Below are 16,402 nucleotides of genomic sequence, written 5' to 3'. Positions count from 1 at the left end.
TAGAGACGGGGTTTCACCATGTTGACCAGGATGGTCTCGATCTCTTGACCTCGTGATCCACCCACCTCGGCCTCCCAAAGTGCTGGGATTACAGGCGTGAGCCACCGCGCCCGGCCTAAGATTGCTCAATTTCTAATGTGAGGGGTTCCTAACTTCTTATCGTCAGTGCCAGTTCAACTTTAAAAGTGCAATAAGTCTGGCCACAACACAACACAGCTATATGCAGAATAAGGTCCATGGCCTCTGATCAGATCTAGAGGAAGGAGACTGCTGACCCTGACACTGTCGTAAGGAGGAGCAGCAAGGAGTGACAGAGAGAAGCAGCAGCAGAAACCTGGGAGGAGAGAAAGAGAAAGGAGGGGGCAGCACCAACAGGGAGCAGGTGCTGGTTCCTCCCCACCCCTGGGCCGAGGATGCTGGAGCCGCAGCTCCCACTGGGCCTTAACTGCTACCTGGTTCTGTTCCTGCAGATTCTTTCTCATTCCTTCTCCAAGGAAGAGACCATTTTCCAGAGCCAAGGGAAAGCTCCACTCAGACCTCCGATAGCGTGAGACTTCCCAGGGACCTCCTGTAGCAGAATAGGCTGTTCTTCCTCCTGCAGCCCAGCTCTCTGCAGTGACGGCTAAAAACAAGCTCCTTTCTTCACGGGTTGTCCCAGTTAAATGCTAGCTTGGGCGCCTGCCTCAGTTATTGATAGAACTTCTCTATTGCACCATCCTCAGGGATTTGTTGGTCCAAAATTTATCTTCAGTCATGAAAACTTACCCTAGAAAGAAAGCTGATCTTAACCTGAAAATCACTTTTGGAAACAAGAAGCACATTAATTAACCAAGCTAAGGCAGGGACTGAGGGAGGGTCAGCAAATGCTTGTTGATATCTTCTGTGAATTTGGGAGATGCTGGAAAATCTTTGGCAACTTTAGGGAAAAAAGTACTTTTATGGCTTTTCTTGTGCTGATAATGCTTTCTACAAAAGAGATTCCAGGCATAGTATGTCTCTTATTGTTCTGGGCACAGTAGGTCTGTAAAAATTACTGATCCAGTTATTTAAAGAATTTGTTATTTGGTTGCCTACCTTGATGTTTTTCAGAGGCAGCGTCTTATGGAGTAACTAAATATTTTAGTTAATAACAGACCTTATTTGGCATACTTATACTTTTAAATATCTATGACTAAACATTTAATAGAGTTTTTCATAGGTACCAGAAAAAAAAATTTGGCTGATCCACTCAGTATGTGGCTCTTACAAGTCACAGTTCCTACTCTAATCAAGGTAGTGTGGTGCTGACATGAGGACGGGCATATAGATCAATGGAATAAAATGCGGAGTCCAGTAATAAACCCTTGCATGTATGGTCATTGATTTTTGACAAAAGGGCCAAGACAATTTGATGGGGGAAAGAATCGTTTTTTTCCACAGAGAGTGCTGGGGTAACTGGATAGCCACATGCAGAAGAATGAATTTGGACCCTGACCTTACATTGAATGGAAAAATGAACTGAAAGTGATCACAGACCTAAATCTGTGACTTAGATCTGTAAGTTTTGGTTACAAAGCACTTAGGAGAAACAGAAGAGTAAATCACAATCTTGGGTTAGGCAATGACTTATTAAATATGACACGAAAAACGTGGTGGTAGAAAATTGGTAAGTCCAATTTCATCAGAATAAAACACTTTTATAATTATCCAGTGTTAGACATTTTGTTGTAACAGCCTTGGACTAAGACGGAACTTATATCCAGAATATGCTGTGTAAAGACCTCTTAGAACACAAGATCGAAGAGACAATACAAATAGACGTGGACAACTAGAAATGGAAAAAGGATTTAAGCAGACATTTCTCCAGAGAAGGTATACAGATGGCCAGTTAACAGGTGAAAAGATGCTCAACATCATTGGTCATTTGGGAAATGCAAATTAAAACTACAATGAGACAGCACTTCACACCCATTAGGATGGTTATAACTAAAAAGAAAAACAGGCGGGGCACGGTGGCTCACACCTATAATCCCAGCACTTTGGGAGGCAGGTGGATCATTTGAGGTCAGAAGTTTGAGACCAGCCTGGCCAACATGGTGAAACCCTGTTTCTACTAACAATACAAAAATTAGCAGGGCTTGGTGGCAGGCACCTGTAATCCCAGCTACTAGGGAGGCTGAGGCAGGAGAATCGCTTGAACCTGGGAGACGGAGGTTGCAGTGAGCCAAGATCGAGCCACTGTAATCCAGCCTGGGCAACAGAGTGAAACTCTGCCCCCACCCCCCAAAAAAAAGAAAAGAAAGAAAAATGATGACAGGTGTTGGGAAGGGTATAGAGAATCCTCAAGCACTGCTGGTGGTAATGTAAAATGTTGCAGCCATTTTGGAAATGCATCATTTGAGGAAAGGCATTTCCTCCAAAGGTTAAATGTAAAGTTAACTTGCAGGATTGGAATGACTGACCATAAATGAAAACATCTGTCCACAAAAGACTTCCATGTGAATTTCTTAGCCAGAAAGTAGAAACAACTCATGTGTCTGTCAGCTGATTCATAGATGAAACTTTATTTGGCAATAGAGAGAAATGTAGTTCTGATCCTTACTATAACATGGATAAATCTTGAAAACATATGCTAAAATCTAGTCGCAAAAAACCCCACATATATTATATGATTTAATTTATAGAAATGTCCAGAAGAGGCAAATTTGTAGGATGGAAAGATGAGTAGTTGTCTAAGACTGAGGAAAAGGAGGATGGAGTGAGTGCTAATGGATATGGGATTTCTTTTGAAAGTGATAAAAAATACCCTAAAGTTAGATTATGGTGATGGTTGCACAACTCTAAATATACTAAAAGCCATTGAATTGTACATGTCGTTATGTTATGTAAATTAGATTTCAGAAAGCCTGTTTGTTCAAAAGGCCAGTTAGGTAGCAAATGCACAAGGTGCTGAAGCTGTTCCTTTTAGAGCCGACTCAGCATTCTGTGTCCTGAGCATTATACTGTGAGCTAAGAGACAAAACATGATTTCTGCTTCCCCCACCCCTAAAAAAAGGTTTGGGAGATCAGAAGATATAAAACAGAAACCCAGAATGCTCTTCTAAGAGTTAGCTACAGAGTAAATAAAAGTTTGAAGAGACTTCCTCAGGCAGGGAAAAACAAGTTTCATAGACAGGATGGTAGTAGTAAGCTCACTGCTTCTCCATTTTTTTATTTTTAAGAACTCCCCACCCAACTCACAGAGGGCAGAGGCTGTCTTAAATAACATACAGAGCCTTAAGCAGTGGTTTGCAGTTTTCCTTGAAGAGGTCCTTCACATCCCTTGTTAGTTGATTTCCTAGGTATTTTAATCTCTTTGTAGCATTTGTGAATGGGAGTTCATTCATGACTTGACTCTCTGTTTATTAAATTAGTTAAACTATTGTGGAAGACAGTTTGGTGATTCCTCAATGATCTAGAAATAGAAATACCATTTGACCCAGCAATCCCATTACTGGATATATACCCAAAGGATTATAAATTGTTCTGTTATAAAGACACATGCACACGTAGGTTCATTGTGGCACTGTTCACAATAGCAAAGACTTGGAACCAATCCAAATGCCCATCAATGATAAACTGGATAAAGAAAATGTGCCACATACACACCATGGAATACTATGCATCCATAAAAAAGGACGAGTTCGTGTCCTTTGCAGGAACATGGATGAAGCTGGAAACCATCATTCTCAGCAAACTGACACAAGAACAGAAAACCAAACACCACACGTTCTCACTCATAAGTGGGTGTTGAAAAATGAGAACACATGAACGCGGAGGAGAAGGAACATCACACACCAGGATATGTTGGGGGGTGAGGGGAGGGATAACACTAGGAGAAATACCTAATGTAGATGACTGGGGGATGGATGCCACAAACCACCATGGCATGTGTATACCTGTGTAACAATCCTGCACGATCTGCACATGTACCCCAGAACTTAAAGTTATAAGTTAATTAAAAAAAAATTATAACACACATAGAGCCTACCAGCTGCAGGATGAAATCTTTTAAACTGAGGCTGGGTGCAGTGGCTCACACCTGTAATCCCAGCACTTTGGGAGGCCGAGACCAACCTGGACAACATGACAAAACCCTCTCTCTACAAAAAATACAAAAATTAGCCAGGCGTGGTGGTGCATAGCCCCAGGTACTCAGGAGGATGAGGTAGGATTGCTTGAGCCTGGGAAGTTGAGTCTGCAGTGACCCGTGATGGTGCCACTGCACTCCAGCCTGGGTGTTTGAGACCCTGTCACCAAAAAAAAAAAAAAAAAAGGTTATATGAGTATGTTCTGTAAATAAATCCTTTGTTATATGTGCTACTAATATTCTCTTAGCCTTTTGCTTTTGTTTTTGTTGTTTATTGTGACATTGTCATGTAAAAGTTTGTAATTTTTACATAGTAAAACTTGTTAACCTTGCTAGCTTTAGATCAGAGGGAAAGTCCATGGCCTCTTAGGAACTGGGCCGCACAGCAGGAGGTGAGCTGCGGGCTAGAGAACATTATTGCCTGAGTTCCGTCAGTGGCAGCATTAGATTCTCAGGAGCACAAAGCCTGTTGAGAACTGTGCATGTGAAGGATCTAGGTTGCGTGCTGCTTATGAGAATCTCATGCCTGATGATCTGAGGTGGAACAGTTTCATCCCAAAATCTTCTCCTGACTACCCACCAGCTGTGGGAAGATTGTCTTCCATGAGACTGGCCCCTGGTGCGAAAAAGGTTGGGGACTGCTATTTTAGATGACTTTTCTTACCCTAGTCATAAAACACATTTTCCTAGAAATTCTTATTATTATTCCTTTCTTACATTTAGGTGTTTATGACCCTAATCCAGGGCTTCTCAGCCTCAGCACAGGGGCATCTTGGTGGGTAACTCTCTGTGAGGGGCGCCATCCTGTGCATTGTATGGTGCTTAGCTGCATCCCTGGCCGCTACCCACAAGATGCCAATAGCACCTGCACCCAGATGTGACAGCTAAAAATGTCTCCAGACACTGCCAAATGTCCACCAGGGAGCAGGATCAGCCACTGCACTTGGGTTAGATCTTTTTTTGTTTTTTTGAGGCAGAATCTCACTGTGTCGCCCAGCCTGGAGTGCAGTGAGTCTCGCTCTGTCACCCAGGCAGGAGTGCAGTGAGTCTCCCTCTGTCGCCCAACCTGGAGTGCAGTGAGTCTCCCCCTGTCGCCCAGCCTGGAGTGCAGTGAGTCTCACTCTGTCGCCCAGGCTAGAGTGCAGTGAGTCTCACTCTGTCGCCCAGGCTGGAGTGCAGTGAGTCTCACTCTGTCGCCCAGGCTGGAGTGCAGTGAGTCTCACTCTGTCGCCCAGGCTGGAGTGCAGTGTGTCTCCCTGTCGCCCAGCCTGGAGTGCAGCGAGTCTCGCTCTGTCGCCCAGGCTGGAGTGCAGTGAGTCTCCCCCTGTCGCCCAGCCTGGAGTGCAGTGAGTCTCCCTGTCGCCCAGCCTGGAGTGCAGTGAGTCTCCCCCTGTCGCCCAGCCTGGAGTGCAGTGAGTCTCATGCTGTCGCCCAGGCTGGAGTGCAGTGTGTCTCCCTGTCGCCCAGGCTGGAGTGCAGCGAGTCTCCCTCTGTCGCCCAGCCTGGAGTGCAGCGAGTCTGCCCCTGTCGCCCAGCCTGGAGTGCAGCGAGTCTCGCTCTGTCGCCCAGGCTGGAGTGCAGCGAGTCTCGCTCTGTCGCCCAGGCTGGAGTGCAGCGAGTCTCGCTCTGTCGCCCAGGCTGGAGTGCAGTGAGTCTCATGCTGTCGCCCAGCCTGGAGTGCAGTGAGTCTCCCCCTGTCGCCCAGCCTGGAGTGCAGCGAGTCTCGCTCTGTCGCCCAGGCAGGAGTGCAGTGAGTCTCATGCTGTCGCCCAGCCTGGAGTGTAGTGAGTCTCTCCCTGTCGCCCAGCCTGGAGTGCAGTGGCATGATCTTGGCTCACCACAACCTCTGCCTCCCAGGTTCAAGTGATTCTTTGGCCTCAGCCTTACGAGTAGCTGGGATTACAGGCATGTGCCAGCATAGCGAGCTAACTTTTTTGTATTTTTAGTAAAGACGGTTTCACCATGCTGGTCAGGCTAGTCTCGAACTCCTGACCTCAAATGATCCACCTACCTTGGCCTCCCAGGATGCTGGGATTACAGGCACTATTCATGACCTGAAGTCTCATCTTCATCTCTTTGTCTATGCTTTCTTCCTTGCTGTGGCCCCAGCAGCTACCCAGTCTTTGGCACAGCAGAGGTACCCAGGACTGGGGACAGGAAAAAGAAAGAAAAGTGAGAACCAGGAGTGGAGGCTCCCAGTCCTACATTTTGAATTGAGTGGCTTGATCACTGACGGTTCTGAGTGTGAGCACGCCTTTGGGTGTGCGCGGTATGTCTGAGTGGTCTAGACCCTGCTCACAGTCTTGTTCTGCCAGGGTGTGCTGGGGTCCCCAAGACTGCCGTCATGCTTGGGGATTTTCTAGAAAGACTTGACATTTGGCATATAGTTGTACTTAGCTCTAAGATTCACAGCAGCAGTGTAGTATGGATACGGAGCTGGGTGGAAAGGGAAAAGGCGCAGGTAGTAGAGTCTGGAAGAATCCATGTGGGGCTTCCTTATGCACACTCCCTCCCTCAAGGGGTTGCATGTAGTGAGCACTTCCCCCCCGCAACAAAACTGCAACACTTGTGAGATGTTTTTGCCCGGGGAAGCAAGTTAGACTCAGTACCCAGAGTTCTGGCTGAGGGCATTATACCCTCGACCTAGCATGTTCCAGAATTCCACACTCCTCTAAGGAAGGTAGGTGTTAGCACAGACCACATTGTTCATACAGATGGTCTGGGCACGGTGAGCCAAGCTACTCTTACCAGTTTAAAAACGTCGGGAACCCTCCCAAAATCCAAGCTCCCAGACACCAGCCAGGCACCTGCCTTGCAAGCGATAGCACTTAGCTGCTATGCTGACACTTCTCTGTGCCTGGGAACTTCCCAAACCAAGACTTCGAACTGAAAACCAGTAATGGGAATTTACTTGGAGGCTTGGGGCCACTGCTTAAGGCTGAGAGTGGGGGACCAAAGTGTGGGCTCCCCACTGAGTGGTGATGGAATCTGCCCTCTCGTTTGCCCTCTCCAGTGTGGGGCTGCCTTTCAGGAGGATGATGTCATCGTGCTCAATGGCACCAAGGAGGATGTGGATGTGCTGAAAACCAGGATGGAGGAGAGAAGGCTGAGAGCGAAGCTGGAAAAGGTAATAGGAGCCTTCAGGTTCTGCCCAGCCCCCACCTCTACTCCAGGGCCGACTGAAACCACTGAACTGAGCTGGCAGCTGCTTAGGGGTTTGCGCAATCAAGGTGATTTTTATTACCTAGAAGGGCCTGGACTGTGGAAGCAGATTCCAGTTGTGGTTTGGGTACTGCCTGGCTGTGGTGGGCACAGCAGCTCTGCTCTTCCACACCCAGCTTTATCATCAGTGAAGTGGGGCAGTGACGACATGCAAGGGCATGGAGCTGTCAGCAGGCTCCAGAGACCATGCCTGCGGAAAGCTCTGTCACTGACGTGGCCCCAGCGAGCCTTGGGGAAAGGGAGCCACCATCGTTGCTGTTTCTGTCACTTACTGTTGCTGTTGATTCTGAGACAGTACATACTCGGTTCTCATAGCTTGTAAAACAAAGGAAAAAAGAAAAGTCACCATCATCACTGCAGCTGTCAGGATTTCCTGCTGCCCAGGAGTCTGGGTTCCAGCAGGCCTGGGTGGGCCCTGGGCACCTGAGCTTCTCACTCACTCCTAGGGCACGTGAATGCAACTGAAGGGTGCACTTTGAATAGCAAGGAGCTAATAAATAGCTCTCCCAAAAATAGGAGCCAAATCCCTCTCCTTCCTAAGCTGTCCGATGGGGAGGGGAGGGGCTTTTATGGAGCATGGTGCTTCAGCGTCCAGAAGGGAGCCTGGCAGCCAGAAGCAGGGAAAGCATTGCTCAAAGTTGGGTTCAGGATAAACCAGGGAGAAAACATTATGTGATCAGAACTAAGGCCAAAAAATGCTTGAAGTACTAGAAAATTAGTTCCAGTAGGCTGAGGACATAAAATTATGAAAAATATTGTCTGCCCCCACCTGGGCCTGCATTTTACCAGTGCCAGTCCAAGGTGAGAACGATGGAATCGTTTATGATATTTCAGAGGTTTGAGGTTTTTATAAAACCCTAATAGAAGATGAGACAGGACCGTATCACCCTGGAATAACATGTAATGCATGGTTGTGAGGCTTGAGCACATGGCAGCAGTGTTATCTTTACACATGGACCCAGAATGATCAGAAAGAGCCAAAGCATTTGCATTTTCTCCTTTCACCATTTTACCTAGGTAGAAAATAATGTCTGAAAATGGCTCTGTACTAATTGTGCCAAACTTGGAATTCAGATGCCAGTAGAAATACTCCATGGAGCAATTTTGTAAGATGTTAATACAACATTCATAAGAACTGTTTACTTGGCAGGTGGGCGTGATAGCACGTGCCTGTAATCCCAGCTCCTTGGGAGACTGAGGCAGGGGAATCGCTTGAACCTGGGAGGCAGAGGTTGCAGTGAGCTGAGATCGCATCTCTGCACTCCAGCCTGACAGAGCAACTCTCTCTCTCAAAAAAAAAAAGCCACTTGGCCATTTAAGTGCTGTGTTAAGGTTGAAAAGTGAATACATGTGTATCTTATATAAAGTGTGTTAATTCTAAGTTGGTTTTCTAAATTACTGTGATTTCATTATTTTAAGAAAGAGAGAAAAAAAGAGGGAAACTTAAGTTTGAGGTCCTTTTATTTTTGAGACGGAGTCTTGCTCTTGTCGCCCAGGCTAGAGTGCAATGGCACTATCTCTGCTCACTGCAACTCCTGCGTCAGTGTCCCTAGTGTCCCCCACGCCTGGCTAATTTTTTCTGTACTTTTAGTAGAGACAGCGTTTTGCCATGTTGGCCAGGCTGATCTTGAACTCCTGACCTTGTGACTTGCCCGCCTTAGCCTTCCAAAGTGCTGGGATCACAGGCATGACCCACCGCGCCCGGCCAGTTTGAGGTCATTTTAGCTAAGGGCAGTTGCCACAAGGGATCTCCCTGTTCTTCACTGCTATCATTGATCAAGCTCAGTTTTTAAAAAACACAAAAGGGTGGCTGGGTGCTGTCATCCCAGCACTTTGGGAGACCGAGGCAGGCAGATCACTGGAGGTCAGGAGTTCGAGACCAACCTGGCCAACATGGTGAAACCCCATCTCTACTAAAAATAAAAAAATTGCCGGGCGCGGTGGCTCACGCCTGTAATCCCAGCACTTTGGGAGGCCGAGGCGGGTGGATCACGACGAGGTCAAGAGATCGAGACCATCCTGGTCAACACGGTGAAACCACGTCTCTACTAAAAATACAAAAAATTAGCTGGGCATGGTGGCGCGTGCCTGTAATCCCAGCTACTCAGGAGGCTGAGGCAGGAGAATTGCCTGAACCCAGGAAGCGGAGGTTGCGGTGAGCCAAGATCGCGCCATTGCACTCCAGCCTGGGTAACAAGAGTGAAACTCTCCCAAAAAAAAAAAAAATTAAAAAATTAACCAGACGTTGTGGCACATGCCAATAATCCCATCTACTCAGGAGGCTGAGGCAGGAGAATTGCTTGAACCTGGGAGGCAGAGGTTGCAATAAGCCAAGATCATGCCATTGTACTCCAGCCTGAGCAGCTGAGTGAAACTCCATCTGAAACACACACACACACAAATATGCATTTCAAAGGAAGCTACCAGAAATAGAAATGTTCATTATTACCTTTGACCATTTTGCTTTTGTGAGTTTTCTTGGTCATAGGTTTCCTGCCAACTTATTCAAAGCCCACAGGGACTCCATGCCTCTCTCTGCAAAATATTCTCCAGAGCTGCTGGGAATGCCTCATAGCTACTGCTACCAGGATACCAAAATATTTCCCAAATACAATTGGTACTGGAAGCAGGACATAACATTTCCTAACACCTGACTGCCCGTTCTTTTCAAATAACCTCAGCTGTGAATGGAGGGCTTAGAAATAAACAGTTGTCTTTTATACTCAGTTTGAAGGACTGAGTATCAATATTCACAGATGTGCATGCTTGCATTGGATATGTGAAATGAGTAGAAGGTCTTTGTTTTGTTATAAATCACATTGCATGTATGTGTTACAAATTCAAGGCCTGAGAGGTCTTTTTTCAATGCTCAGTGCTGGGGGATGGCTATAGTAATCAGGCTGTGCATCTTTAGTGCCACCTTTTGGAAGGTTAGGAAATTGACATTTTAAAGTAAATTGAATGAACATAGTCCTACTTGTTATTTCTACAATTAAATCAGTTCCAGCGCTGCTGTGTAACTGTAGAATGGTTTGCTTCTTTTATTATTGCTGGTCAAAATATTATGAGTAACAATTCTAGTGCCTGAAAATCTTAACAACAGTAGTCCTGAGTTTAGAATAATTAGCTAAACTGTCTTTAATATAAACTTCAAGGCCTTAAACTTGAATCAAACACCAAAGCAGTTTGATGACTTTGAAAGTTAGTGGAATGGGCAAGATTTAGTTCATGCTTATGCTGGCTGGACCTCACATGCCCATATAAACTTTGTGTTGTTATTCATTTAAGTGCTCCTTTGTATACAGTAGTCACCGTTAACATTGGCCCTTATTACTGAAATCGGTCAGCTTCATTTAAGAGTTTTGCAAATGTGATTTGGGAAATGTAAATATGAAAGTGAGCAGCTCTGTGCAGATACATTCTTGTGTGAGGCAGAAGTGCATGACAGGAGTCACATGCAGAGGATTCAGGCTTAGGAGTTACGGACCATCAAAGGCCTTCTTCAGAGTGACTGCCTGTCTCATGTGACTGGCATCTCAACGTCAGTGTGGCTGCCCAGTTTGACAGGGTCCCCGGGACAATGGGCAGCCACACTGATGCTGAAGTGGAGTGAATCTGAGCACATCCTCCAACATCCTCTTTCTTTTTACAGAAAACAAAGAAACCCAAGGCAGCAGAGTCTGTTTCAAAACCAGATGTCAGTGAAGGTAAGATGTTACAAGAGATCCTTATTTTAGCAAAATACGACTCTAGGCCAGTCTGCTAGTAAGTTCATGCTTTGTTTGGCATTGTTTTTGCTTTGTCTACTTTGTTTCTTTTACAGAAGTCCCAGGGCCATCAAAAGTTAAGACAGGGAAGCCTGAGGAAGCCAGCCTTGATTCTAGAGAGAAGAAAACCAACTTGGCTCCCAGAAACACAGGTGGGTTTTGTTGTAGCTCCAGGGAGATGTTGAGAAGGCTGGAAACCCAGGCGGCTGAGCCCAGGTTTCATTGGATTGGGTGGATGGGAAGCCCAGGCCTGTCCTAAATCATGACCCTAGAGAGTACACTGAACTCTCTTTAGCGGGGATAACTGAGAAATATTTAAACCGGCATCAGGAGTCCTGGCAGGATTGATGGGGTCTGGGCACAAATACTAATTGTTTAGATTCCTGTTGCGGACACGCTTGGTGCCAAGCAAAAGAGGCTGCGCTGAGAACTGACTCAGATGTCGCACAGAGACTGTCAGAAGGACTGTGGCTCAGGGACTGGGTAGGAATGCTCCCAGTTTCTTTACTGTTGGGGTTCTTATGGGCTCCACATGTGCCTCTCACAGTACCCTCTCTGCTGCCTCTTGACCAAGGATCAAAGTTTCTCCTAGAACTCACTCTCTTTAACTCAAAGAAAATACTGTTTATTTCACAAAACGAAAAACACAGACTCATTGTTAAAAGACTGTGATCTTGTGCTCTAAATAGCATCCACAGTGGCTGATGGGCTCCCATTCCAGCTCTACACTGGACGGTCACTCAGGCTCCTGTGTATCTCTGTCTCCTCCCCTGTAACGCAGGCCCTGCCTCATCAGGACAATCTAAGTCATTCACGGGGCTGGGACCATTGTCTGTGACAGAGCAGGGAGTGGTTGGTGGGGCAGTAAATAATAGATGTGTCGTGCTGGGTCTGCCTTGCCAGAGTTGGCAGTTAAGATTATGTCCGTCAGCGCTCGCACAGCCAGCGGGAGAAAGTCTGGGACAGAGTGACTGACACGCTTCCCTTCTGAGGTTGTGAAGTTTAGGATAATCTTCATCCCAACCCTGACAGCTTTGGCTCTTCATATTTCCAGCAACAAATGAGAGCTCTTCTGGAAAAGCTGGGAAGCCTATGTGTGGAGCCATAAAGAGGTCCATCGCTGACAGTGAAGAATCCGAGGCCTACAAGTCTCTCTTCACCACTCACAGCTCTGCCAAGCGCTCCAAGGAGGAGTCCGCCCACTGGGTCACCCACACGTCCTACTGCTTCTGAAACCCACCCTGCCACCGCTCCTGCCCCAGAAGGCTGTCTGGTTTCCACCTAGGCGGGTCGCTATGCGCCTGTGCGCGCTGCTGTGTGTTCTTTCTGTACGTCATAAAGCTGACCTGGCCAGCCTTGGAACTGGTGTGGCCACTCTTGTTGTGAGGTGCGTGTGTTCCAGGGGGGACATAGGACGGGCTGCACCGTGGCCCGAGGTCTTGCTTGCTTCCACCTGCAGGTACGCTTGGTCCTTTCTATGGCCAGGAAGCCCTGCAGGCCGCACTTTTTATGCTTCCAGTAACGAGAGATCCCGGAGTCTTCACGAGAGCAGAGTTGGCACATATTAACTAAAATTATGATTTTGCTACCAGCAATAAATTAAGTAGGCCAAGTGAAACTGGGCTTTAGAAAGGGTGGATTTCAAATACATTGTGCCCACTAGAAGCTTTGAAGGGCCTCATCCCTCTGCTCCATCCCTGGGAGGAGCCCGGATCCTTGTTGGTCTAGCTAAGTACTATTAGGGGAGTCTGCCCCTAGCCCATCATTTGAAGACAGCAGAGTCTCAGTTGGGCACCAGTGATTGGGTTCAGAAATAAAGCTGGTCTGCCTCTTCTCTCGTCTGTCTGTGTTTTTATCTTTTCTACCTTCTGCTCATGCCTGGGTGAGAACATTGCAGCTGTTGCATGGGTGATGATAGGAGTCATTCCATGAAGTCAGAGAAATCACCCTTGTCTCCTCCAGCAGATGGTAAAGGAAGAACTGTCCCCCAAAAAAGGTGCATTTGATCTACCTATAATGTGTGTTGACATCAATAGTTAGTTAGTGAAATTTCCCATTAGACTCCTAATGAAGAACCAAGAACCCAGGCCTCTGTATGGCTTTCTGCACACGGTGGTATGACAGACAGTAACTGGTTCTCAACACCAGACCCCGGGGCCCTGGGTTTCCTTCAGAAGCAGAGGGAGCGGTAGGAGGTGAGCAGGCAGGTTCTGTGGGAGACACAGACGGGGGGAGAATGCCAGGGAGAGGCCAGCAAGGGAGAACCATGGGTGCCCTCCTTTTTCACAAACCTTGTGTGGTTCTCGGCTTCACAGTGATGGGAAGGTCTGGCCCCAAGGATATTTTGACACTGTGAGTATACAGCATTTTAATCAAAATTATATTAAATGAATTTTTGTCATGGGCTTCTCCAGAACAAACTTGAATTAGCCATTTAATTTCCCCAATTTTCCATACAGCCAAATTCAACCATTTTCTCATTGTTTTTATTCCCTTGTTTGTGACCTTGATCACGTCGGGGTCACTACCTGAGACACTGACCACCGCTTGTGGAAGTCTGGCCTGCAGACCCTGACTCGATGGATGAATGAATGCACTCTCACACCATTACAGTGATTCAAGTGGGCTAGGGATGGGTGGGCTGCTTTCAGAGGGGGAAATGCAACCAATCAACAGAGGTTCTAAGTCAACACACTTGTGGATAATTAACATGGTTTAAGTTGGTTTTATGAATGATTAAAGTGCTTTAGATTCTGGGCCCAGAGTAAACACTATTAACGGGCAACTCCCCTTTGATCTCCCCGAGATGACCCCCAGCACTAAGTTTACATGAGTAAACAGTGGAGACAAAGGGATGTGGGGAAAACAGAGTTAAAATGGGAAAGCCTTTGATCGGCTCTTTCCTATGCTAGTGTAAATGAGGCAGCTGCCTTCAGCCTGCCCCAGTAAAACCTTTGGGCCTTCCAAAAGGTTTGAGATTACAATCTATAACTAACTTTTCCTAATATTTAATATTTTGCCAGCCACCTGAGTGAATCTCAACACCTTTTTCTTTCCCCTTTTTTTTTTTTTTGAGACAGGACAGGGTTTCGTCTTACTCAGTTGTCCAGGCTAGAGTCCAATGGCATGAGCATGGCTCACCACAGCCTTCAGCCTTGACTTCCTGGGCTCAGGCGATCCACCTACCTCAGCCTCTCAAGTAGCTGGGATTACAGATGCGCACTACCGCACCAGCTAATTTTTCTATTTTCCGTAGAGATGGGGTTTCACCATGTTGCTCAGGCTGGTCTTGAACTCCTGGGCTCAAGCGATCTGCCCATCTCGGCCTCCCAAAGTGCTGGGATTACAGGCGTGAGCCACCCTACCTGGGCCCCCTTTTCATTTTGTTAATTTATTTTCACAACAGTCAGTTCCTTCCTCAATTGAATAACATTTTCTATCATCTTCTTCCCTCTTTTAATGTTATCCTTTTAGTCATATTTTAGTCACATTTTACTAATTACAGCTTCTGCCATCGTGGGGCTTTTTTTTTCTTTTAATCACCATTATTTTTACCAATTCAGTTTTCTTCATGTTATCCTGAATCAGTTTTATTGTGCATTGAGTTTACTGTGCATTGAGTTTATTGACTGTGCCCAGTTTTCTCTGGTAACTGAGTGACAGCATCCTCAACATGAAAACTTTAGCATCTCAAAGTCCTCTGCTTTGGGCCTTTCTGAAATAAACAGGCTGTGGGCCTCCCTCCCCAGCTGCCCTCAGGACCATCCACGCAGGAGGAATCAGGGCTTCCTTGGAGATTTCTAGCGAGCCTTTAACATTTTGCTAAGGCACCATTCTTCAAGGCTCCCAGCCAACGTGAGGGAAGAAGGTGTCCACGATGTATGTCCCCACCTGTGCTGGGCATGGGACCTCAGTACACCAATGGCTGGGGAGGGGTGATTGTTCGCATTGTTTTTAGGGCTCACTGAACAGCCAAGCACTTGAAAGACTTCTTCTACTAGGACTTCCCAGCCACCCAGTGCAGTGGGAAGATAGCCATCCCCACCTTATAGACGAGGTGCCTGAGTTCCAAGGCAGCGAGGTCAATCACAGTTCTGCCTGGCTACACCACACCTTCTCCCCATTCAGTCCTTACCAGATGAAGAAATGAGTGGCAGCTGGGGCAGACTCCCACCCAGAGCAGAAAGACCACGGGTTCAGGTGCTGCGCCCAAGGAGAAAGTGAAGGATCTCCTGGCTCTTCCTCCTCCCCCGTCCTCCCCCAGGACCCGAGCTGCTTTCCACCAGAGGAGGGAGCTGGGAGGAGAAAATTGAAAAGATGTAGAAATTCTCCAAAATACCATCTATTTGGCTTCCCACAGCCCTTTATTTCCAACAGGTGAGATTAAAGCCGTGCCAAAATGAATGAAAAGAGTGCCACTCCATCCCACAACCCAGAGAGAAGTTTGCTTCAAAGATCTTGTCTGCTTTCCCACTAGTCCTGCTCGGTTGGAAAACGCTCCACACTTCTGAACACATGTAGGAAAAAGTGATTGCTATTACTAAAGACATGAACATTTCCAAATAACAAAATCACATGTGGCAAAACTTCTGAGCATTTCTGTTGTTTGGGGCCATTCCTGTAAACCAAGTCTGTTTGCCCCTTATTGCTGCATCTCACCACAGCCGCCAAACTTCCCAGCCCACTTAAGACACAGGCAGGCTGAGTGCTGTGGCTCCTGCCTGCAATCCCAACACTTTGGGAGGCTGAGGCAGGAGGACTCCTTGAGCCAGGAGTTTGAGACCAGCCTGGGCAACACAGGGAGACCCTGTCTCTACCAAAAAAATAAAAATTATCGAGGCAGCAGTGAGCCAAGATCATGTTACTGCACTCCAGCCTGGGTGAGAGGGCAAGACCCTATCTCAAAACAAAAACAAAAACAAAACAGTCTGCGTATGGACTTGGGGGCCCCTGAAAATATTTAGCAGAGCCATCCTTCAAAGCTGCTGGAATGGGGAAGACTAGGGACGGCCAAGGACAGGTCTCTAAGTTGAGGCCACAGGGTGGCCCAAGGCCCTGGACATCAGGGCAGCTGCCTCTACAGTGGGCATAATTCAAGGCAGTAGCTGCCGAGCTGAGTGGGCTCCTGTAAGAAGAGAAGTGCCCGTCTTCTCATCAGCCTGAAGATTTGCATCTCTTCAGCCCCGCCCAGTCTCTGGCAGGAAGCCCACTCCCCAGCCGACACTGCGCATGCTCATGGAGGAAGCTGTGCAGCACAGCTCAATGCTGTTTTCCCCTTTTGGTTTTCTAGAATAGTCTTGCAGAA

At 47.0% G+C, this 16,402-nt stretch overlaps 2 protein-coding genes across 2 annotated transcripts in view; both read left to right on the top strand.

The window, feature by feature from the left end:
- Positions 1 to 12,933, top strand: part of RTF2 (replication termination factor 2) — a 54,784-nt gene extending 41,851 nt beyond the window's left edge. The window contains exons 6-9 of the mRNA XM_037741383.1: positions 7,122 to 7,235; positions 10,983 to 11,037; positions 11,154 to 11,249; positions 12,152 to 12,933. Of these exons, the coding sequence (XP_037597311.1) occupies positions 7,122 to 7,235; positions 10,983 to 11,037; positions 11,154 to 11,249; positions 12,152 to 12,330 (444 nt within the window). The 3' untranslated portion in view covers positions 12,331 to 12,933. The remainder of the gene's footprint in view (positions 1 to 7,121; positions 7,236 to 10,982; positions 11,038 to 11,153; positions 11,250 to 12,151) is intronic.
- Positions 12,934 to 12,985: 52 nt separating this feature from the next.
- Positions 12,986 to 16,402, top strand: part of LOC108309964 (protein FAM209A) — a 6,975-nt gene continuing 3,558 nt past the window's right edge. The window contains exon 1 of the mRNA XM_017536580.2: positions 12,986 to 13,093. Within this exon, the coding sequence (XP_017392069.1) occupies positions 13,002 to 13,093 (92 nt within the window). The 5' untranslated portion in view covers positions 12,986 to 13,001. The remainder of the gene's footprint in view (positions 13,094 to 16,402) is intronic.

The sequence above is a fragment of the Cebus imitator genome, unplaced genomic scaffold (genome assembly GCF_001604975.1).
Source record: "Cebus imitator isolate Cc_AM_T3 unplaced genomic scaffold, Cebus_imitator-1.0 Scaffold99, whole genome shotgun sequence".
NCBI lineage: Eukaryota > Metazoa > Chordata > Mammalia > Primates > Cebidae > Cebus > Cebus imitator.
The sequence above is the reverse complement of the archived record's forward strand: the minus strand, read 5'-3'. Positions and strand labels throughout refer to the sequence as shown.